Below are 26,298 nucleotides of genomic sequence, written 5' to 3'. Positions count from 1 at the left end.
TTGTCTTGTGGTCTGGATCAGCATGCCTTGTTCATCTGGTAGAGTTAACAGTGCCGTGGGAAGATGCTGTGGATGAAGCGTATGAGAGGAAGACACATCGGTATGCTTTACTAGCTGCGGAAGCAGAAGAGCGAAGATGGAGAGTCCGAGTTTACCCAGTGGAGGTGGGTTGTCAAGGATTTGTGGCACATTTGTACAGGTAAGTAAGCTGGGCTGAGTTAAGTGGGAGACGGAGGGGTGTGATGCTGGGATACCAGAATCACTGTTGAGCCCTCTTGAGGTGTTGTGGGCTAGCTGACGAAACACAGAGGCTGGAAGGTGCCCACTTGAAGACCCCAGAGATGTACCCTACCTAGCTCAATCCAGACGGTTGTTATGCTGATGCACTGGGGAGACCACAGTGTGGTCGATCCCCGGAGCCATCATCACAGCCGTTGTGTGTGCTGATGCGCTGGGGAGGCAAAATAAGCTGATCCCTGGAGCCAGCACTACACTTCAGCCATCAACACCAGGCAGAAGGATATCTACATCATCAGATGGAAAGAAACGCAAATGGATGGAGATTCAGACGGATCACATTAGTTTACTGTAAAGCTGCATCTTAGTTGGTGCTCATCTTGGTGAGAGCAGAGTTCAAATCTGCATGAATTTTTAACATCTACTCTCATGTAATGGAAATCATATGTGTGGTTTTCCACTGCTTACTCAGGCTGGCCTCAATCACCACTGAGCCCACCTAAACCATCTATTCTGTGAAGACCAGGAGAATCAACAGCACACAGAGGAGAAGGCTGGTACTGACCTGCCCCTGAGGAGTGCACCCCAGCAGCACACCAACCTTTACATCAGCTGAGGAATCGTCTTGTATAACTTATTTATTGAGCCTTATCTTTCGCTGCACTTGCAGATATTTTTATAACCAGTGTCTAGTGTGAATGTGAAATTACTTTTTTACTTTTAACCCGTTTACACCAGCCAAGACAGCTTTGATGTGGCTTAGGTCTGTTTTTAGTAGTGTAAACGCAGCGGTCCAATGTCCAGCCCTGGTCCAGCCATCTTAAAAGTGGCATGCTCCAGAGGGGGGCTTTGTGATGGCTTTGTCTGGTTTTGCTCTACATTATACATATAGCCACCCCCCCAATTAGCATCAATTACCTAATTGGTGAATTACTACACCTGTGATTGCTAGCAAGGACAGATTTAATCTCTGCCAATCTTACATTCCCACATACACTATTTACAGCAGCAGGGCAATTCAACCATTAAACACTGAAAATTGAAGTAGAACACCCATCCGAAAGCTGGCCGCACTGTTACTTTCTTATTACTATAAGATATGTCCATGATTATTCACTAGGCATTAATGTGTGCAGCTGGGAGTTCAGAGGGGATGGGGCTGCTGTTTCTCTTTCCATTTACTCATCCAATTTACCCATCAATGCTAGGAGTCCTTAAGAAAACCATCAAAAAGCACTCATAACAGCAATCATCTGCAGCTCCCAATACATTCCCCCGTCGAGGCTTACCCCATACTGGGAAAAAAAAAAGTAACACCATTTATCCATAGACAACCATGCCTTGTCTATGTAGCCGCTATTGTATGCCTCATTGTCCTGGTTTATAATCCAGAACAGAATACAAGCACTGCCTTTTTAAAAACTTTTTTTTGGGGTATATAAAATTAAATATTATTATTATTATTATTATTATTATTATTATTATTATTATTATTATTATTATTATTATTACTATTAACCAGTGGCAGGCAACCTAACACGTGGAAAAAAGCAAGTGGAAAAAGTACAGCGTTCAAGTCATTTAAATATAATGAATAATGTTAATGAATGGAAATGTATGCAAATTACGTCACAAAATACCGCAAGGGAGGTATTTTATATGCAAACCATATTCGCTTAAGGACCCTAACTTTACTAGGTGCCTCAGAGTGTGTTAAAAGCACTGCTTATTGAATCCAGGCGGTATCACAGAACCAGCCGAAGAGCTGCACAGGAGAGCGAGAAAGAGTCAGGAGAGAGTATTTCGGACCAGGCAGACGTTACTAGGGATGTGTGCGGTGGAGGAATAACTACATCCAGATTTAGCACAGATCATACTATCAATCAATAAATCTTTATTTTGTACAGCGCCTTTCATAGTGGCAACGGGGTCAATCAAATACCGGTTTCACGTTTGGTGAATTCCTCACACTGTACAATGAGGTAACATGCGAGTCAGAGGCGGGAAGTTTAAAATGGCTGTTTAGATATTTTTTTATTTACTAACTTGCACTGTATGATTAACACTAAAAATGCAGGCAGCTGACAAATAAAAAAAAGCTAAATTCAACTCAACAGAAGATCACGTTCAGAGCTACGAAAAGGGGACGTTGCATGCAGATGGTGGGATTTTGCTTTTCTCAACTTGTATTAATGTGTCTTTGGATCATCTAAGAAAAGGTTCTATTGACAAGAATTTTGACAGCACAGTACACAAAAACAAGAAAACCAAACTTGAAGTTCAGGCTAAGCAATTACCGAACAAGCAGGTCCCAATCACAGGACTGTTTAAAAAGAGCACAGAAAGTGGAGAAACATGTAATGTCAACACATTTGAATTAGTGGAAGCCTTTAGTGCAGCGAGCATACCAATAAAACGGCTGGTCAATGAAATATGTACAAAGTTGTTTAATAAAGTAAAATCCTCAATTGTGGCGCCGTGCCTAACAGTGACACACTCAGACGACAGTATCTCCCTAAAGTGTATGCAGCACACGAAGAATATTTACATGGCATAATGAATGATTCTGAGTCTGTTTGCGTTGTATGGGACGAGAACACTGATGAACAAGGCAACTGTGTTTTGTACATTATTTTCATCACACAGAGCTTTACAGCATTGATTTCAACTGTGTGTCTGCCTTTGTAATACTAGACAATGTAACAGAGGGAGAAACACTAGCTGTTTACAAATATGCTTAGTCGTATAAGTATGTTTTTGTTTTTATTTTTATTTTTTTAGATTGATAGGCTCCAGTGGCATATATGTTATATCATTTACTAATAATGACAGTATCTGTGGTTTTAAAACTTCATGAAAAATAATTTCTGCATATTACTAGAAATGTACCATGTGTATAAAGAAGCAAATAAAAGCTTTGGTTTTGTTATTTCAAGTTTGCAGTTAATGTTTCTCCCGTATTTAATATTTTGGGATTAAAGGAATTACACAGTCATTGTAATTAATGTGCCAACATAAGTTTTAGAGGTTTATAAAACTCCAAAAATGTTGCTGAATACGTCATTCAAGGTTGTTTTTAAAAGATTGTTTCAATAGCAACTCGAGTTCCAATGTTACAATGTACTCGTACACCCTCAGACATTCCGGGATATATGAAGATTGCGAGGCATGTGTACATGCAGTAATTTCGGCTTTGTTGATATATTTATATGGTCACCAAGAACGTGTGATATTTAAGTAGACTATGCTTAAAATATACACCAGAAAATTATGGAAACCGTAAAGGTCAAATATATTAATGTACAGAGTGAGATTTGAGGTGCAGTCATAAATACAAGCAATCAAACAACATCACTTTTTTAACATTAAAAAAGTGACGTTTCGTAAATACCTTTTGAGATGTAAATAGTGAGGTTTTAATGGACTGAGTAAGTGCTTCGCTAACATTTGATTAATATTACAACATAAACGTTCCATTAACAATTGCTTTCTGTACTTTAACTGTCTTTCAGGATGCTGTGAGTCTTTGGGTCAAGCGAGTCCCCTCCCCACCCCAGCGCCCTCCTCCTACGCTCATTGTGACAAACTCAGAAACGTACTTACCTTTTCTTTGAGCGTCCTTATATACTATGATACAGTGTGTAAACCTTGTGCATAATTCTGCATGATGTGACAACTTGCAAATGAATCATTTTCCTTGCTTTATTTGTGCATATAATTAGCTTAGTGAATACAGCGACCGCTGCTTCATTTTTGCGTGCGGTGTGGCTTCCCCCTGCCACGTAGTAATTCTGGTCATTTACCGCCGTTTAGTGAATGGGGCCCTTTGTTTTTGTTACAGTATATCCGTTGCTTCAGTGCTATCTGTACATATATAAACTAAACTCAATGATGAACCCATGAAAAATACAGAGTTGAGCTCTACTAAAAGATCTGAGCTTCCAATTAGAAGCCTGTGTAAAATGCTTAATGAAGCATCATTGGCAAAAAAAATGAAGGCATGCAACAGTCAACAAGTTACTAACACCACTGGTAATAGGAGGGCACTGTAAGCCAACACCTACTGTGTACTGTACAGCAAGTGTCATTGCAATACCCACTCGACATAGCAACCATCTTTCAAAGTGGGCTATATAAAGCCACTAACATTGTATTCGAGGTAGGACTGCACTTCAGTTTGGCATTGGGTGATGTCTGGTTAAACTCATTTAGTGGTTAATTAGGCACAGTAGGCAGTGGGTGGAGGAGGTGGAGGTGCTTAACTAAAGGTTAGTTGGCTCGAATACTACCTGAAACAGTAGAGTCTTTACCTTACTCTCGTTTTCCTTGGGGTCTGTTTTGACATCTGGCAGCAGGAAGCTTTTGTATTTACTCCTCCCATTGGTGCTGTGGTTCTCTGAGGGACGCTCAGTTGCCGAGGGGCTGTCACTGAGATTCAGGGGCTGCTCGTTCTGCTCTGGTGTTATTTTGCAGCTGCTGTTGATGTCCACCATCTCTCTACAGTGGCTCCCTCTAGTAGCACTGGAGCTGTATGTCACTGTTTCATTTCCATTTATACTGTCGGCTGCAGAATCATCTGTTCATGAAAAGAAAGGGGGTTTTATCACTGCTGTGTCCAAACTTTTAATTTTCCAACAAACCATGACTCTTTCTGGCCTTAGGCAATGTATTTGCAAGCCCTGCACACCCCCAAGGCCTGAAATAATTTTTCATTCCATTCTCAGATAAACAGGGTTTGGAAAAATACACAGAAACACCTGCCATAATGTCTTCCTAGGGTTATATGTTCTACCCCTCCCGTAATTTATTAATTTGTATTCTGTTCTGTAATATGTAAATCACCTATCCTTAACCTCTTTGTTGCCAATCAGTTTTAGTCACAATGGGGAAGACATTGATAGGGTGCTGATAAGGGGCACTTGATTGTGAAGAGCTTCTGCCATCCAGATTACTGATGTTTCACAAGGAGCTGTCTCAGAAGGGAAGATTCTGGTTAACACAGGGTCAATTGTTGAGGAATGGGTGACCAGTCCATTTCTCCAGGAAACTAGACAGCTGTTTTTTTCTTTTATAAACCAAGTTCCAGAATAGAGGATGTCAGTGCAAAGGTGACATGACGAAAGACGGCAGAACATAAATGGGAGATAAACTGACAACAAGCAGTTATGGAGCAAAGAGTGCAAAAGGGAACATTGATGGGTGGATTTATGTATTCATATGTTTTGTCCTCAGGCTTCAGCAGCTTCCAAAACATACAACTACAAGAACAATGACACATGTCAGTATATATATATATATATATATATATATATATATATATATATATATATATATATATATATATATATACAACACACACACACACACACACACACACACACACACACACACACACACTGATAAAACAAAATGAGACAGGTATTTATTCTATACACAGAAAGAATACCTTACTTATAGGGTGTTCACTTCCCCCCGTTAATGGAGCCGTGGTATGTATTTTGTTGCAACAGAGGCACTGTGATTCTGATCTGTGATGTTCCTTGATGTGCGCAGTTCTCGAGATGCTTTAACTAGAAAACACTCTAGTGGAGCACTTTTGTGCAATACCAAAAAGTGATACTGTTACTATGCCACTTCTATAAGTAATTGTGGATTGCAAACAGAACACAAGGTGCCAGCATGTCAGACTAACACAACATTCTTTATTCTGTGGAGAATGGGAGTGTCCACTGATATACTGGCATTATAAATCTAATAGACTACATCCTCCAAACAGACCACATTGTTCACATAGCACAGACATCTTACTTCACAACAAATAACTAATGTGCTGACAAACTGAATGCTTCTGTTCTTTCAACTTTTACTCAAACTTATTTAAACTGTTATGTCAACTTTTACTCCCTAAAAAGTATGTTTGTGTATCAGAAGCATTCATATCCGCAGTGATCTGCAAAGATCCTTTAATCTTTAGTACTTCCCCTGGTTCTTCTAATTATTTTCAAATCCACCACTATTCTAAGACACTTTCAATAACACAGAATACTGATGAGTGTCAATAGTATGTATGGAACAGATTGATTTACAAAGCCTATTATATTGATCCTGTTACCTATTGTAATATTATAGACAACATAACAATAAGTAAATACATGCCGATTCATGCCCTGTAATCTACCAGAATATACCAGTGCTACCAGAATTGCTTTAATGTTATGCTGTTTTAATCTATATAAATTGGGGGAAAAAGGACTCACTAAAAAACATAACTATATCCTATTAGATGCATCTCAGAACTGTTTTTTCGGCTCTGGTGGTGCTTTCAGGGCTGCTCTGCTGCTTCTGGGGTGAAAGTGCTGTGACGGGATTTCTTTTTTAAACAAATAATTGTAATTGCTGTTTCCTTTAGCTAGCTGGAAATTGTCAAATGAAAAAGGGACCCTTTAAATATGAAATTTTAGTACATACTTTGTAATAAGGTATAAAATCTGTATATCATTAGGCTCAGAGACAGATGGCACTAGCCACTAATTAGTAGCATTGATAGTATTGTAAATAAAATAGTGAATGATGTGGCAATCCTGGAATTGCCTTGCATAATTGTAATTATGTAAGAATTCAATGTTAACACTGTCTGATTTATTTGGCGAATATAAAACCAGCACAGTACCCAACAAAATAAAATTATACAGCGCATCCATGGAAATATCTCCTTCAACTGATTAGAGACATTTCAAATGTATTTTCTATATTAAATGTTTCTTATGTTTTTTTTTTTTTTTTTTTTTTTTTTTTTTTTTTTTATTAAATGTTACTGTATCTCAGAGGTTAGAGCAATGGGTTGCAGTGCAAACATTTGAGGGTTTGAGACCTGACAAGTCAAGGGAAACAACATCTGTGGAGCAATGCCACAGAAGAAAGCACCTTGAACAGTGCTTACATCTCTGACGTCAGAGTTCATATTGGAATAAGAAACAAGCATTAACCAATCTGTTCAAACCGAAGACTGGTGGATCTCACCACAGCCGTGGTGTGACAGGGAGCAACACGCCAGCATGCTTTACATCTGCAAGTCACCAGTTCAAATTCCAATTCACTCTGTCAGCCATAAAACACCTGGGAAAAGGAATTCCACACAATAGTTGTTGATCAGAAATTAACTATTATTATACATCAGTTACAAGGGAAGGCAACACTCTTTCTTTGGTCCCTTTGGGGCAAAACACAGTGGGCAAAGGGTATAGAAAAAGTATGTGTCATTTGTATATATCATTTAATTGTAATGAGAGAAGACAGCCTTGGACCTCTGAAACCATGTCTGGCCAGATTTGCCATCAGTGTTCCAGAGGCTTTGAGTGGTTTTTAGGCCATTGGAAAGCGATACAGATTAAAACTAACTACAGTGTTTATGCTGGCAAACACAACCCTATGCTGGAATGATTCACTGGTGGTGCCATACTTTGTCAGTCCTAGAATAAAGCTGAAATAACATAACCACTTTCGAGAAGCCATTGGGCACTTACACATGCTGAAACAAGGCAAAAAGAAGCGCAAGCAAAAATGTTGTTCAGTCATTAAGCTGACATCAAACAAGATCACAGCAGCAGGGATAAGAACAAAGGCTGCCATTTTGGTTCTGAAAAAGTTATCAGAGCATGATTCCACAGGTAAGATGGAGAACTTCTGTTTTAAAAAAAAAAAAGGGGGGGGGGGGGGGGGGGGGGGTGTGCCAAATCTTTATTTTTTTTTTTCTTCTTATATATATATATTTGTAAAAATTCTTCTAGAAAAGATATTGCTATTCCTCACACACCCTCTACTCCACTGCTGCTCTGCAGCTTTGGCTGGAATGGGACAGGCTTCATAAGAAAAGAAAGTCATTCAATATACCAGTCCAGAGGAGTTGACATTTATTGTGAATTCCACTCTTCAAGTTAAATACCAATGTCTGCGGCAGGCCAATTCTATCACTGCAGCTACAGCATCCCTCAGGCAAGGTCCAACCTTTCCTTCGCACTGCACTCAGGGATTAGCCTGACTTCCCTTAAATTCTCCCCGTTGCACTGTAAGTGCTAATCTTCCCTATATGAAGCAGGGATGGGGTTACTATGGCAACAGAGCACATTCTGGCAGAGGCACTACTGAGATGAGCCACCGAAACGACAGTGAACCATGTACTCAGCCTTCCTCCAGGGTGATGGGCTCCTTCCTCTATGATTAAATTCTCAGACAAGTTTACAGATGGGCAAGAGTGTTGTGTTTTGCCAGAGGGATGTTACTGTTAAAGAATAAGGTTTAAGACTACAGTATCAGCTAATGAGGCTGCTCGTATCCTGATTTTGTGAAACAGCAGCTTTTCTCTTTTTTCTCTCCCTTTATTCCCTCCCTCTCCCTCTCTTCCTAAAGTGCTATCACAAAGGCTTTAGTCCTTAAATGTTCTTAAAAATTTCTTCAGCAATTCTTTTTTTTTTTTCAAGGCTGTAATGACAACGCACCCAAGAACAACCAACCAACACAGGTTAAGCCTTCTGATCTGCACAGATAAAGCTGTTCTGAAATGAACTAGCAATCAAACCTAAGATTGCAATATATCACGCCAAGTTTGGATTAACTATGATGATGTAGAACTGAAAGGAATGAAAATCCTTTTAGCAAGACATTTACCTTTCCTATGATCTGATTACAACTGTACATCCTAATGTCAGGTATGTGGTACCAAGAGTTTTACTGGAGCTGCTATTATTCCCATAACCATCAACAGCCAGCAGGGCTTAGCAGCATTTTAAATACTGATTTTTCCATCAGCTTATAATGCTGCTGTTGCCTCTCTGCCCTCAAGCAGAAACTACAGGACCAAGTACCTACTGTGGCTCTAGTCTCCATGGTGATGTTTTTTTTTTCACCAACTGAGATTTATCTACCCTCTTGACAGACAAGCAGCCAGAGTCACTATCACCTGGGAATTATATACGTCCGTCCCCCGTGTCACTCCCCAACAACCACACAAAAACACACACACACAAGCTGGTGTGGACTTCTAGCTCGATTTGGAAGAAAATGAGACTGCTAACAATCATGCTGCACTTGCTGCTATAAATGGTTATCTATTCTATCATTACTGTCCCTCTTATTTCAGCTACACAAGAGCACATTTTTAAATCCACTGAAAGGTTTTTGAAAGCAAGTGCTTTTTTATGGGCTTCAGTGGAGCTGTTCATTTTCTGTGTTGGTAAAATAAGGAATAAGGCCCCTTTACCCACTCTTATTTGCCTTGCCCGGGAAGGGTGTGTTAATAGCATATCTTGGAACATGTGCACTGAAAATATGAGTTGGCTTTTCTGAAAAAAAAAAAACAGAAAAAGCAAACTCCACTTGGATAAGGATAATTGAATCCTTTGATCTCTGGATAGATTGTTGTTATCAATTTCCGCATTTTCCTGAGATAACAATGTGTATGTGGTAACCTGTATTACTATGTGTCTCTGAAATATCAAAGTGTAAAAAAATGTATAATTGTATGTGGTTTGCTGAAATAAAACTGAAAACAAGTAATCAAGGGCACAGGTTAAAATAATGTTGAAAGCTTTTTGTCCTAATAGAAGCGAGACAAAAATTGTGGTATGCCAACTGTATAACCAGCTATTGTGTAATTCATTCATAAAATGTATGTTTATATATATATATATATATATATATATATATATATATATATATATATATATATATATATATATATATATATATACACATACACACACACCATTCTGCTTTCTATAAATGTATGGAATTGTCAGTTAACAAGAAAAGCCAAGCCACTTTCTGGCTTAATGCCTCCCTTAAGCAATGCTAACAATCTCCTTTTTAGATATGAATATAACATGCCGTGTACTTAAATCATGTCTCACATCAATTTCCTATAAAATGAGTGTTGGCAGATATAAAGGAAAGGGTGTGTTAAGGAACTGTTTAATAAAAATCATGGTACAGCTCAGCCAAACAGCCTGGTAAAACATAGCCAAGTATGGTTTAGCAAGGTAAAGTAATGGTAAGAATAGAGTAGTTGATTCCAGGCTAATTTTTTGTTGGCTCAAAGAGCTTCTGTTTTTCATCTTTAGTTAGCACTGTAGCAAAAACCTGCTATACCATTCTAGTCTGCAATACAATTTCACAACCATTGCATACCATTAGATATTTTAATTTGGTGCAGCCAAGGGATAAAACAAACAAAATGAATTCAGACATTAAGGACTAAAATGCGGTCTAGCAAATCCAGCAGCTCTGTACTAAGTTAGTCTTGATTGCAGTTTACCTAAAAGCTAATCCTGCAAATTGGTTTAGCTGACCTGAACAAGTGGAACAGGTCAGACCGATAATGAGGACTAACCATAATAAGCCATTGCAACTGCGGATGGAAATTCATCCTTTAAAGTGTAAAGACAAACTCAGACATTATGTGAACATTGTCATTACTAGCATTTGATTTAAAAAAAAATTACATTGAAGATATTGAACCGGCAAAAAAGTCAGAAATATGAAAATGTATGAAAAAAGCAAATAATAAATATATTAATGATAAAATAGTTTTTATTACATTAGGCGGGATTCGGGCAAACACAATTTAAGTAAAAGTAAACCTATATTCATAATATAACTGTAGCCTACCACATGTCTTTTTATGCACAATCTGATCGTGAAGTTCTAAATGTGTTGTTTATATTTTTATTAGAACACTGACATTTCAGTTTAAATTGAATACATCAGTGTCACAAAGACAGCTGCAGTGGGTGACGTCAGACCAGAAACAGGAATCAACACAAAATAAACATAGAGGTGGAGTTTGGTGAAGCTGAGCGATTGCTTTCACTCAGCATTTAATAATGAACAAACAGAAAATAAAAGGTTGCAAAGACAAACAAAACACAGGACACGGCACTTTTGCCAAAATAAAGAGAAAAACAAAACGGACTACACAGACAAACACAGTGAGATGATATTTTAACTATTATTATTATTATTGTTACCTCCGTCTCCAATCCCGTTCTCAACTCACAAAACACACAACCCAGAGTGAGTAAAAACATGCTGCTTTTATGCAGTTGTACCGTGACTCAATTACTAATCAACCATTCAATTGGAGTCTTGGTACAACTGCACGTGAATTAATAAAACTGCAATTCCCTGTGCTCACATATTATTACATTTCGCCTGCATGTGAAGTGCTGTGCAATCCTCGTGCCTAAATACAAATATACATTTTAAACACTTGTGTTACACAGACCCATTTACATCATGTGTACCAATGACTATACACCAACATTAACACACTACCCGTAACATACAACACAAATAAATAGCCCAGGGGCGGGGCACTTTGCCACAATCTCTTCAGAACACTTTGTTCCTCCACTATAATAAATTACACAAAAAGGAAGAGGGTGAAACATTGCTATAGTAGTTCATTTAAACTACTGGATACATTCGCAGCCTACCTAAGAAAATTAAGAATTGCTTCATATAGTGTATCATCCATGTATTAAGGTACATTATTTCATTATAGAGTCCATTAGAATTGTCCATTTTATTAAGGACAGTTCTGTGACTCGGCGAGAGAAGCTTACTGAACCAAGTGCTTCAATAGGGTTCAGACTGAGGTTCAAAAGACTTCACGTTTTTAGACGTCATTTCAGGGAATAATGGCGCTGTCTTCCTGTTAAAATGTGCTGTACAAACGTATGACAAGCAAGCGTACCAAGTTAGTTCTCCTGAACAGGATCATCTCATATAGGATTTGGTACGCTGTATCAGGATCTTGTTTAGCCAGATTTAGCGGATGACCCACCTGTGGTTATTATTGTCTGGTACGCTGCAATTGGGATAGACAAGGGTACTAACTCTATTCTAAGCAAGTGGACTAAACCTGCTTAATCCGCTAGTTAGATGCATCAAGTGGACTAACCTTGGTACGCTGCAATTGACCCTAAATGAGCAGTATCTTATGATATGGTTATAATAATGTCATTAGTAGTAGTAGTAGTATCTAAGATTAATGATTGCACAAGTGGGATACACTGTTTTCAATGACTATGGTGCAGTGCAGATATATCATGCAAATTTTCCCAGATATGCTGAACATATTACTGTGCTTTTTTGAAAATGGTAATTGTGTTTTCCAATGCAAAACCAGGGGGACATTTTTAGAGCATGTGGTTTCTTATTTAGTCTTCAATTTTGAAAATTGTTTTTCTAACTAGGTCCTCATGACAAAGCAACCCCCCTACTAAGAAGTGTTGTTTTGTTTTGGTAACACTTCAGTTTAAGTGTCTGTTAATGGATGTGTAATTATTAATGAACTAATATTCAGTACAATTAAATTAAATTGGATATGTGATATGTGTCTGGATATGTGATTAAACTGCAGATTTACAGTGGTTAATTAAATATTGACTAATTGTTATTCAGCATAATGTAAGAGATGACAAAATCTGAAATTAAATAGTGGTCTGATCTGTATATACAATTGTAATCACTGTAAGTGTTTCATGAAGGCAATATATTACTTTAAGCACAATGCCTTAAAAATAATAATTTTGTATCTAAACTTTAAATAAATATGTCAATCTCTCAGTAATCCTGTAACACTGGACGTGTGGATTTAAGTATTTTCTTGAAATGAGCATCCCTTGGAGTACAGGTTGATCACTACAAAACAGGATAAAGGAGATCTAACCAATGCTTTCAAATCCATATTTTAATTAGCTTTACTGACATCATCACTTGCATTTCAAATAAAACACAACAGACACATGCTGCTGCATCCTGATACAGGTGCTGTAGGTCACATGGTCTGACTGCTGCCAACCGTTGGAGTGAGTTTGAACTATACATTACACATTTGCTAACAAATGAAGTGATTAGGCACCTAGAAGCACCTGGAAACAGCACTAACCTATCTTTTCTGCCTGCTGTTATGTCTGTTTCCTATATTATCCTTGTCAAAATAATTTTCTTGATATTTTTATTGACATAATCCTGGTGATAAATCAGTACTGACGAGTCATCATTGTTTGACATTGGGCAATGCATGATTCATTATAAAATGTGTTATAGGCTTCACATCAGCTGTTTAAACCCAAGCTGTCCTTGCTATGGATACCCATATTTAAATACATGTTTATGCATGTTGTTCGTCCTCACAATAACAGAACTGTGTGCTAGGTGCTAAGTGGAAGTAGTAAACAGTAACTGCCCTGTGTCCTGCAGTATATGTTGCCCAAAGGGCTGCTATCAGGGAAGCACACAGTCACGCTACCAAAACATCCCCACAGTCCTTCCAGTGGGATAAAGCCTGGGTCTCCTGGAGGAGAAGACGGAAAAACACAGGTGAAAGCTAAAAACAGGAAAAAGTAAAAATGATGCATATTTGTCAAAATTAAATGGGGGGGGGGGGGGGCTGTCATACACATTATACACATAGGAGGAGTCATACGCAAAAAAACACTCATTATAATATAATAAACATACCCCCACCCAAATCAACATGACACACCAATCATGACAGTAAAAATAGACATAATGAAGCGTTCTTCCCTTTGTATAAGTTAGTGATCAGCAGATGTGTCAGCCGCACGAAGAGCACAGCGTGTGGTTTTCACTAACTCTACTGTGCAGAATAAATGATTTTTTTTCTATAGGTAAATATCGAGACTTTCTTCCTATGCATCAGGACGTGGGGCATTTGCTAGGAAATCGGAACTGTCCTGACCATACAGGGACTGTTGGCATGTATGTTTACCAACTTAACTCTTGCTGGTTACCATTCAAAGACAAGCCTTTAAAAAATCTTTCATAAATCCAACCTTCAAGGTTGAACACCGTTTAACTAAATTAGGAAGAGCTTCTATTGCAAATCTAGTAGCCGGTACACAGATGAGGCAAGAACAGGCTATACTACCACAAACTAAATTTTAGTTTCCACTGCAAACATATGACAGCCACGAGATAAATGCCTCCCTGCACTCAATCACCCCGTAGCTTCTGAAATCAAAGTTAACAGTATTTAGTATTTTTCACTATTATTTTATTTTTTTTATTTAAAAGGGATTACTTTTATGTCAGGATACAGTCAGTGCAGTATCAATTCCTGGTTAGGGGATTGATAAGAGAACCAAATAACTGAAATGTGAAAACCATGAAGGCACAGAATGAGCAAGCTGCTTATATGAAGCTATCAGTACAGAAGATTTGCTGTAAAATGTACTGCACACAGTGTTGTACCTTACTCAGAAATATTCTACTCCATAATATGGTTTATTAAAAAATGAAGATTACTGCCAGATATACTATGATATTGTACATTGTTGAAGAAATACAAATCATAACCTGGCCCTGGCTCTTAAAACTCTATAGAAACTTTTGTGATCTAGCCTTTATTGAAGTATCACATGACAACTACTCACACAGAAGATCACTGAGATTTCTACAATATTAAGTGGGAAAGCATATCAAATGCAATAATCTTGTCTGTACTGAATATTGTACCCCTATCCTTATAATGACGCTGAAAAACTACCAAATATATAAAAAAAAACACATTATAACTGTGTGCAATTATCGTATACTAACAATGCATAAAATACCATAACCAGTGCACGCACATACATACTCATACTCTGTAATAAGCACAAGGTTATAGTGAAATGCATTCTGAAACTTTTAAAGGAGTCTAGGAGTGTATACTAAAGATAAAGTTTGGTGACGATATCGTGTTCACCCAATATAATGTGACAGACTGACAGTCCTCATTTTTACAATGTTGAGGTTATCACAGTTGTTGCAGATACCTGTTAAAAAAAGTTTCCATTATTTTGCTAATGCCTATAAAACAGTGGTGTTAACTTTATGTTTCTTAGAAGTTTCTCTTCTTGTCTCTCTTCTTGTCTGTCTTTCTACTTCCCTTTACTGAGTGGATGTTATTGAGAATTTGACTCACACAGATAAAGACGAAAAACAATTCTGTAACGATAGAAATGAACATTGCTAAGGGAGCTAAAACCAGTTCCAAAATGTTTTTCAAATGAGTACATTCAAAGAGGAGACTAAATGTTTAAGAGATACAAATGGCAAAATTGTAGATGAAGAAAAAAAAATAGCAAATATATTAAATGATTACTTTTCACAAGTTTTTACAAAGGAAGATACTGACAACATGCCCCACATGTCATCCAGTTCCTATCCAGTTTTAAATAACTTTAGCATAACCGAGGCAGAAGTGTTAAAGGGACTAGGAGCTCTTAAAATAAACAAATCCCCTGGGCCGGATGAGATCCTCCCAGTAGTACTCAAAGAAATGAAAGAAGTCATTTACAAACCGCTAACCAAGATCATGCAGCAGTCTCTTGACACAAGGGTGGTACCGACAGACTGGAAAATTGCAAACGTAATACCGATCCACAAAAAGGGAAACAAAACTGAACCAGGTAACTACAGATCAGTAAGCCTGACTTCTATTATATGCAAACTTATGGAAACTATAATAAGATCCAAAATGGAAAATTACCTATATGGTAACAGGGTCCTGGGAGACAGTCAACATGGTTTTAGGAAAGGGAGATCGTGTCTAACTAACTTGCTTGATTTTTTTGAAGATGCAACATCGATAATGGATAATTGCAAAGCATATGACATGGTTTATTTAGATTTCCAGAAAGCTTTTGACAAAGTCCTGCACAAAAGATTAATTCTCAAACTGAACGCAGTTGGGATTCAAGGAAACACATGTACATGGATTAGGGAGTGGTTAACATGTAGAAAACAGAAAGTACTGATTAGAGGAGAAACCTCAGAATGGAGTGTGGTAACCAGTGGTGTACCACAGGGATCAGTATTAGGTCCTCTGCTATTCCTAATCTACATTAATGATTTAGATTCTGGTATAGTAAGCAAACTTGTTAAATTTGCAGACGACACAAAAGTAGGAGGAGTGGCAAACACTGTTGCAGCAGCAAAGGTCATTCAAAATGATCTAGACAAAATTCAGAACTGGGCAGACACATGGCAAATGACATTTAATAGAGAAAAGTGTAAGGTACTGCATGCAGGAAATAAAAATGTACATTATAAATATCATATGGGAGATACTGAAATTGGAGAAGGAATCTATGAAAAAGACCTAGGAGTTTTTGTTGACTCAGAAATGTCTTCATCTAGACAATGTGGGGAAGCTATAAAAAAGGCTAACAAGATGCTCGGATACATTGTGAAAAGTGTTGAATTTAAATCAAGGGAAGTAATGTTAAAACTGTACAATGTACTAGTAAGACTTCATCTTGAATATTGTGTGCAGTTCTGGTCCCCTCGCTATAAAAAAGACATTGCTGCTCTAGAAAGAGTGCAAAGAATAGCGACCAGAATTATCCCGGGCTTAAAAGGCATGTCATATGCAGACAGGCTAAAAGAATTGAATCTGTTCAGTCTTGAACAAAGAAGACTACGTGGCGACCTAATTCAAACATTCAAAATTCTAAAAGGTATTGACAGTGTCGACCCAAGGGACTTTTTCAGCCTGAAAAAAGAAACAAGGACCAGGGGTCACAAATGGAGATTAGACAAAGGGGCATTCAAAACAGAAAATAGGAGGCACTTTTTTTACACAGAGAATTGTGAGGGTCTGGAATCAACTCCCCAGTAATGTTGTTGAAGCTGACACCCTGGGATCCTTCAAGAAGCTGCTTGATGAGATTCTGGGATCAATAAGCTACTAACAACCAAACGAGCAAGATGGGCCGAATGGTCTCCTCTCGTTTGTAAACTTTCTTATGTTCTTATGTTCTTATGATTATTCAGAAGGAGTCATATACTGTATGTGGGAAACTAGGAATCCAACTGCCAGATTGATGCATGATTGTGTATTATAGTCTGTGACGATTAGTACTTGGTGAAGGTTACTCACATGGGGTTCCTGCTCTTGTGGTATAATCTGTAGTACTACCTAGTGTTCTTTTCACGCCTGTCCAACCTGCCAGCCAGTGTTGGATGTGTGCTAGTGTATCATCACATCCTTAAATCGCCCTCTCCACCTCCCCCGCACCCCACCCCAGTATTCATAAGAACATCTTTGCCTTTTCTGCATAGCAATCTGTTTTATAGCAGTCTTTCCAGCTTTCCAAAGCAACTGAGAACCCGAGTCAAAGAACGGCATATGCCACACTTGGCTTGTTAAGAGATAATCACACAGACTGAAAACTACAATCTTGTGTAGTGTATGCCACTCTTTTACTACTCTAAAGAAAAAAAAAATATTCATAAGTTGCATTTATTTATGCACTTATATCTGTAATTTAAACCAATTTAGTTTTTTTAAATACAAAAAATAAAAATAACAATAATACTAATGTTACAAAATGAGACACCAACAACTTCACTGTACTAGAGACCTTGATGCTTAACACTTGGCCGTCAGTGTCTTCCAAAGATGCTGAAACCATTTTGGATGCTGGAATCACAAACTTGTATCCTACTGCAGGTCAACACTGATTTACAAGCAAGGAACGAGACGTTAATTGAAATCTCAAACCTTATTTCGTTAAATTACCAATTGCATCAAAATAGAATCTAAAAATGTTCAAATATGTAACAAACAGTGAGTCAGCGGCTGTTAACTAGAGCAGGAAACTAACCATCTTGCTGATTGTGAAGATTCTGGGGACTGTTCATTCTCTCTTCGAGGTTGGAACTCAGGTCAGAATTCACTGCTGACATCCGTGTGGAGTCACTCGTGTCAAATTCATCGCTGTCCAAAGAACTGTCTTCCTGCAAATCACAATAGTCTCAAAATTATACTCCAATGTTGTTTTAGTGTAGAAAGTGAATGATGTGCACACTGAACATGTATTCTTCCTTTAACTGCAAAAACATGGCAAAGTACCAACTTAGAAATGTTTGTCTGTGAGAGAAGTTGACAGAAAACCTATCACACATGCCGGTTGATTTTTTTTGTTTTATGATGCACATGTTTCTTTATGGTTTACTGCAATTGTTCAACAAATTATTCATAGAAAACTTTAGTTGCTAAATATTGGATTGTAGCACAAAAATATTTTTAGTCTTAATAATTTACCTCATTGTTTTGGGAGTTTAGTAGCTGGAGCTTCATGTGTTTCATGTAGGCCATTGTTATTGGCATGTTATAGTCAATCATGCTGGTCACCAAAGTGGGTGGCTTTCCATTTTCTGAAAAAAAAAGAATAACATTGAAAAGTAAAAACATAAAAAATGCTGTTTATTCATGAGCCTGCATGGTACTTGTTTTGTTGAATTTATGCATTTTGTAGGCTTTGCTACACATCTCTCTCTCTCTCTCTCTCTCTCTCTCTCTCTCTCTCTCTCTCTCTCTCTCTCTCTCTCTCTCTCTCTCTCTCTCTCTCTCTCGTTACATAGTGAATAATTCTGTTTTCAAAAACTCACATACATTTGTGCTTTTAACAGAAAGTGCTATTCCTATATTATTGTATTTTCCAAGAAACAGATTGTGAATCCAGTTCCTTTGTTGACCAGAAATCACAATACAAGAGCAATCAGGTGTGCGATATACACTCCTATAGCATTTCCATGTTAATTAGCAGCAGACTCACCTTTGTGCTCTGCCCCTTCTGGATTTAAATGCATTCTCTTCTGACACTCAGAGCAGCTCATTAGAAACCGTGTCACCGCTTCTCGTGGCAGGAAGGCATAGGTCTCGGAAATCTAAATCAAATCAGAAACATCTGGTTGCTGCTATCCTGAAACAGTGGACACAACAGAACACGATACTGTATACAACACTCCATTTCTAATGAGAACAGGCCAACAGGTTTTTTTGTTTATAATTCAGACTGACAATAACATCTAATTACAGCAGGGCCTGTCTGCATATCACTTCTAATCGGAGTGCACTGACAAATTTGCTTGATGCAGTATTTGTTTTCAAACACAATTTCATGGAACAAATATGAAAAACACACCATTAAATATTGCTCTACTAATATGAATTGAAATGCTTTAAAAGGAAACCGTTTTGTTATCTAAGACAGTTGGAAACTGATCTTATTGAGCCCTCTCCAGTGATTTGCATAAATACTACCAACTGTGCTGCACCAGGAACTCATATCCCTCTCTCTACAACATAGCAAAATAATTAGTCAGACAGTGGCCATTAACTGAAAAATATCACTACCAGGACTGTTTTCCCTCACTTACTTCATACTATATATCATATAAAAGAACAGATTGTAGGAAGTGTTTAATCAATATCTCCATCTGGGCTTGATGAATGATTAGATTAGTTTTCTATAATACACAATCAGTGTGCATATTCATGTGTGCAACTAAAGGGTCTGTTCAACTTAGCTAGCGCTATTTGGGTCTAAATAAAGCTGAGAGTGGTATATAGCTCAGGAAAGGAAAATGCCAATTGTATGGCTCCTGTTCCCTGTTTACTCTATTGGACAAGGTTATCCTGCATACCCATGCTTACAGCCAGAAAATTATTTAAAACAGGGTCCGTTAATTCCTGTCTCCTTCTTAACCCTGGCTGCTCGCAGTACAATCCAATCAACAGACCTGTCTCTGAACAGCCTCTGCCAACTTGGAGTCCAGTTCATTATTTATATTATGTCTAACTCATAGATAAATTAAACTATCAACATTTTAGACATTAATAAAAACTATTGACCCGAGGGAAGACTATTGTTACCAACAGGAGGCCACAGGCTGAGGGCATTGCACCCTGGAGGTAACAACAGTCTTCCCGAGGGGCATTTCATTTTCCACTATGAGCTGAGTCTGCACTACATATTTACTATATGAATCAGTCAAGAAAATAAGTAAGGCAAGGTTGGATAGTAAATACGACTTTATATATTTTGTTTAAATATAGCTGATACAGCATACGTAAATAAATAATAGAAATAAATAACAGAAAATGTTTTTGAAGTTATCAACGTTTTTTTTTTTTTTTTTTTTTTTTTTGGCATACAGCTCTGTGTGGGATTCTGACTGCTGCATATTAATCCAGTTAATATCCCGGCCGTCATATTTACATGGTCGGTTGAATTTGTTTCAATTTCAGAAATTCAGAAAACAGTGACAGCAGCATTTTATTCACCATTTTAGTGTTTGGAGAATCTTCCTTTTCACCTGCTCACCTACAATGCCCTTCATCACACAGGTCCCGAGTACCTCCTCAACCTGCTGACCCGCTATGTCCGTGCCCGCAAGCTGAGGTCCTCCGACTCTGGCCTGCTTGTTATCCCCAAGCAAAAGTGCACCACACTTGGACAACGCCCAATTAGCTTCATGGCTCCGACTCTTTGGAACTCTCTCCCAGTTTTGGTGCGTGATGCTCCCACTGTCGCTCACTTTAAATCAACTGTCAAGACCCACTTGCGTTTTCTTTTGCTTTCCATGCTCTTTAAGCCTGACACCTGCTACTATTTCATGTATTATGTTACTATCATATATGATGCACTTTCCATTGTATTTAATGTACTATTTCATGTATTATGCACTTTCCACTGTATTTAGTGTACTATTTCATGTATTATGCTACTATCATGTATTATGTACTTTCCACTGTGTTTAATGTATTATGTTTTTTTTTTTTTTTATATATATAAATATAACTGTATATCATGTATTATGCATTTCTCTGTATTTGAAGTATTATGGTGTGATGAGTCAAAGGGTTTTCGGTCTGTGATTCAGCCTCCCGACAGTAGATGGCATCAAACCAACTCGGGACTTCCCTTACCAAGATCTCGTGACCATGGCAAAAGTCATCTTTTGAGGGGCGGCACCTTGGTGAGGGGCGGAAGTACGAGTATGTAACTTCCAGCCACTGGAGTCAAGTGAAGGATAAGGACACGTGTCGGTTGGGGATTGGTGTTCCACTGACTACAGAGGCGGGACATTACATACTAAAGGGAACGTACTACTGTGTTCGGGGTTGGTCCGAAAGTAAAGTAGGAGGAGTAACGGGTGGAGGGAGAGTCTGGTTTTGTGCAGCGGGATTTTTGAAACACTAACATTTCTTTTGTCTTTTTTTTGTTTATGTATGGTCACCACGAAGACAAATTAAAGACGAGTCATCACAGTTTGTTTTGGATTCCACCCCTGCACTCCTTCCCTCACACCATTTTGTTTTTCGTTTGTTATTTAATCCTTTTGTTGTGTATAGAAAATAAAAATAAATTATTTTATTTCTGTACACATAAATTACTGTCTGGACATTCCATTTAATACACTCTCGCCTCACACGTGGTGTCAGAAGTGAAAATGGATCCAGCTACAGTTTTGACAATGTTTAGGGAGCAGGAGGAGAAGCGAGAGGAGAGAGAGACACGGCACCTGGAACAGCTCGCCCAGTTCTTGGGACAGCTGGTAGAAAAACTATCAATATCAACATCAGAGAGAGCGGTTGCCCGGATGTTTGCAGTTCAGCCTAATCTTCAGAAGATGACCTCGGAAGATGATCCCGAGGCTTTCTTGATTACGTTTGAGAGAGTGGCAGAGGCTGCAGAGTGGCCTAGGGAACACTGGGCCATGAAATTGGCACCCTGCCTGACAGGGGAAGCTCAGGCAGCATATCGAGCCCTGACGGCCACGAATGCAGGGGACTATGTCAAAGTTAAAGAAGCCATTCTCTCACGCCTCGGGATCACGGAGGAAACATACCGGCGCCGTTTTCGGGAATACCAGCTGTCCAAGGGGATGCGGCCCCGGGTTGCGGGACAATATCTTTTAGATCAGTGCACCCGGTGGCTGCGGCCAGAAGAACATACACCCCAAGAACTGGTGCAGAAAATAGTTATAGAACAGTTTGCGTCTATACTACCGCCAGGGAATCGAGAGTGGATTAAGAGGAATAGACCTACCACTCTCGAGGATGCCCTCCTCCTGGCGGAGGCCTACGAAGACGCAAACGAAGGTGCCGGGTCAGACCCCACTCCTGCCCCTAAACTAACTCGGACCAACCAACCAATGAAGCCCAGAGGGGGTAACCGGACCTTCAGACCATGGAGGTCGAGGTTAGCCCCATCCTGGGCGAGAGAGAATCCCCCTAACCTGCCGGTCGCGGACTCGCAGGACAGATTAACTCCGTTGATGCCTCCTAACCAAGTGTGCTACCAATGTAATGAGCCTGGACACATTGCCAGGAATTGTCCAGTAATAAAGGTGGACCTGGCGACAAGATCCTGGTCAGCAGTAACAGGTAGGAACACTGGGGAATGTCGGGAGGGCCCTTATCAGTTAAGAGTACAGGTCGGGGGAAAGAGTACTTACGCATTTGCGGACTCTGGGTGTGCACAAACATTGATTCGGCAAGCTCTCTTGGATGGGGTAGCCTGGGAGCCACAGGGTAAAGTGGCTATCTCCTGTATTCATGGAGAAACTCGGGTTTATCCCACCACTAAAGTTAGACTTATTGTAGGTGATTATTCAGCTTGCGTTAAAGTGGCTGTAGCGCAATGTTTACCATACCCTGTTCTCCTGGGAAGAGACTGGCCGTTTTTTGATCGTATTTTAGGTCGGGAAATGGTCTTAGTTTCTACCAGGGGACAATTAAAGCAACAGGAGAAAACAATTGGCGAGATTTTTCCGTTGCAATCCGACCTGTTTAACCCTAAAATCCGCCCAAGAAAAACAAAAAGAGAGCGTCGGGTGGAAAAATATGAGGGAACTCTGAGACGACAAGGGGAGGGGTCTGACACAAAAGTAAACCAATCGCTGAAACGGCAAGGAAAGGGAGTAGGTATTCAGTGTAACCGGGGCTGCGAGGTTACTGAGGTGGAAGGTCATGTAATAAAAGACACTCCTCTCTGTGTACCTAACCATTGGGACCGAGATATTGACTTGGGATATGAACAACAAAATGATCCCACGTTACAGTATGCTTGGAAACGGGTTAGATATATCGAGGGGAAGGATATGCAGGAAGGACAACCGGTGGTATTTCCGCATTTTTCTGTATCTGGGCACTTATTATATAGAATAACCCGGGCTCCCGGGACGGGACAGCTCGTAAAACAGTTATTGGTTCCTAGGCCTTTTCAGTCAGAAATCATGAGATTGGCGCATGACATTCCATTTTCAGGTCATTTGGGAACTGAAAAGACTCAGGAACGAATTCTGGCCCGGTTTTTTTTTGGCCTGGGGTTTATGGTCTTGTGCGGAAGTATGTATCGGAGTGTCCTGAATGTCAATTAGCTGCCCCTAAGTCAGTTCGCCCCGCACCTCTGGTTCCACTTCCAATTATTGGGGTACCGTTTGAAAGGATTGGTGTAGATTTAGTAGGCCCTCTGGAGGGAACAGAGTCAGGATATCGGTATATTTTAGTAGTAGTGGACTACGCAACGAGATATCCAGAAGCTGTTCCCTTACGCTCTATGAATGCAATAGCTGTAGCGAATGAATTGGTAAAAATATTCTCTAGGGTGGGAATCCCGAAAGAAATTCTCACTGATCAGGGCACTAATTTTATGTCAGACTGTATTCAGCAACTATATAAATTATTGAAAATTCGTTCAATTAGAACCTCAGTTTTTCATCCACAAACGGATGGGCTTGTTGAACGATTTAATCAGACTTTGAAAAATATGTTGCGCCGCTTTGTAGATCAAGAAAAACGCAATTGGGCTAAACTGCTTCCCTACTTGCTCTTTGCAGTTCGCGAGGTACCACAATCCTCAACGGGGTTTTCCCCGTTTGAGCTCTTGTACGGTCGGCAGCCGCGGGGTATCTTGGATCTCATAAGAGAAGGCTGGGAAGAACAGTCAAAGGAGTCTAAAAATGTAGTAAAATACGTGTTGCAGTTACGCGATCGCTTAGAATTAGTCGGTCGATTGGCACATGACAATCTCAAAGCGGCACAGCAGAAGCAGCAACAAAGCTACAATAAAAATGCAAGAATTCGGAACTTTCGACCTGGAGACAAAGTGTTGTTATTGTTGCCCTCATCGGAATCTAAGTTGTTTGCTAAATGGCAGGGTCCCTTTCAGGTTATTCGAGCAATTGGTAAAGTCAATTATGAGATCCGACAGCCTGGGCGTCGGAAAGAAAGTCAAATTTATCATGTTAATCTCCTGAAACCGTGGAAAGAACGGGAAGTCCATTTTATATCTCCTGTACAGGAGGGAGAGGATTTTGGACCCTCAATTGAGTCAGAGTCAGCAATTGAGGTCCCGATGGGGGAACAATTAACTCCTGATCAGCGTGAAGAGGTAAGCAATCTAATTAAAATGTTCAGTGATGTGTTTTCTAACGTGCCTGGAAGAACGCATTTGATCGAACATGCTATTATCACTCCGCCAGGTCTAAGAGTTAGACAGAGACCGTATCGCATTCCAGAGAGTCGGAGAGATTCTGTTCGAAGGGAGGTGGAGTGTATGTTGAAACTTGGGGTAATTGAACCTTCCCGAAGTGAGTGGTGTAGCCCAATAGTACCAATAGACAAGCCAGATGGGTCACTACGATTATGTATCGATTTTAGGAGGGTGAATGCTATCTCCAAGTTTGATGCATATCCCATGCCTCGAGTAGATGAACTCTTAGACAAACTGGGGCAAGCTCGGTTTATTTCAACTCTGGATCTGACGAAAGGATATTGGCAAATTCCATTAACGAAAGCCTCTCGTGAGAAAACGGCATTTTCAACCCCAGAGGGTCTTTTTCAATTTTGTACTATGCCGTTCGGACTTCATGGAGCGCCTGCTACTTTTCAGAGACTAATGGACAGGGTTTTACAACCTCATCGAGAGTATGCAGCTGCGTATATCGATGATGTAGTCATTTATAGTTCTTCCTGGAGAGAACATTTGACTAGATTAGAAGCCGTCTTACAGTCTCTGAGGAGGGCGGGGCTCACAGCGAACATGGCAAAGTGCGCTATTGGAAAAGAAGAAACTAAATATTTAGGTTTCATAATGGGTAAGGGTAGAGTGAAACCGTTGGTTTCAAAAGTCCAGGCTTTGTTGGATTCACCGGTACCTACCACGAAAACCCAGGTGAGATCACTGTTAGGGTTGGCTGGTTATTACCGCCGCTTTATTCCACACTTTTCCACTATAGCCGCCCCTCTCACTGATCTCACTAAAAAGAACGCTCCAAATAAAATTAAGTGGAGTGCAGAGTGTCAGACAGCCTTTGAATCTATTAAAACTAATTTGAGTCAGGCCCCAGCATTAATAAGCCCGGATTTCAGCCGAGAGTTCGTCCTGCAGACAGATGCATCGCAGACTGGTCTGGGGGCGGTTCTGTCCCAGGAGAGAGATGGTGTAGAACACCCGATACTATACATCAGTCGGAAGTTACTGCCCAGAGAACAGAGGTATTCGGTAGTGGAGAAAGAATGCCTGGCAGTGAAATGGGCAGTGGAATCTTTAAAATACTATCTTCTGGGACGACCCTTTGTACTCATCACAGATCACGCTTCTTTAAAGTGGTTAGACACGATGAAGGATTCAAACGCTAGGATTACGCGGTGGTACCTGGCGCTCCAACCCTTCGCCTTTCAAATAAGGTATCGTGCGGGTAAGTTACATCAAAATGCTGATTTTTTTTCCCGGGAGGGAGGTAAAAGGGAAGGGTTAGAGGTTTCCGAGTGTTCCTTCGGCTCCACTCTGAGGGGTGGGATATGTGATGAGTCAAAGGGTTTTCGGTCTGTGATTCAGCCTCCCGACAGTAGATGGCATCAAACCAACTCGGGACTTCCCTTACCAAGATCTCGTGACCATGGCAAAAGTCATCTTTTTGAGGGGCGGCACCTTGGTGAGGGGCGGAAGTACGAGTATGTAACTTCCAGCCACTGGAGTCAAGTGAAGGAGAAGGACACGTGTCGGTTGGGGATTGGTGTTCCACTGACTACAGAGGCGGGACATTACATACTAAAGGGAACGTACTACTGTGTTCGGGGTTGGTCCGAAAGTAAAGTAGGAGGAGTAACGGGTGGAGGGAGAGTCTGGTTTTGTGCAGCGGGATTTTTGAAACACTAACATTTCTTTTGTCTTTTTTTTGTTTATGTATGGTCAC

The 26,298-nt window shown here is 39.6% G+C and overlaps 1 protein-coding gene across 3 annotated transcripts in view; it reads right to left on the bottom strand.

The window, feature by feature from the left end:
- Window positions 1-26,298, bottom strand: part of LOC121313471 (nucleolar protein 4-like) — a 114,605-nt gene that overhangs the window by 67,609 nt on the left and 20,698 nt on the right. For all 3 annotated transcript variants that reach the window (XM_041246073.1, XM_041246074.1, XM_041246075.1), the window contains exons 3-6: window positions 18,867-18,978; window positions 18,353-18,465; window positions 17,913-18,045; window positions 4,548-4,813 (exon numbers count right to left, since the gene is read on the bottom strand). In XM_041246073.1, the coding sequence (XP_041102007.1) occupies window positions 4,548-4,813; window positions 17,913-18,045; window positions 18,353-18,465; window positions 18,867-18,978 (624 nt within the window). The remainder of the gene's footprint in view (window positions 1-4,547; window positions 4,814-17,912; window positions 18,046-18,352; window positions 18,466-18,866; window positions 18,979-26,298) is intronic.

This window comes from Polyodon spathula, chromosome 3, assembly GCF_017654505.1.
Source record: "Polyodon spathula isolate WHYD16114869_AA chromosome 3, ASM1765450v1, whole genome shotgun sequence".
Taxonomy (NCBI): domain Eukaryota; kingdom Metazoa; phylum Chordata; class Actinopteri; order Acipenseriformes; family Polyodontidae; genus Polyodon; species Polyodon spathula.
Note: the sequence above shows the minus strand (reverse complement) of the source record. Positions and strands in the feature narration are given on the sequence as shown.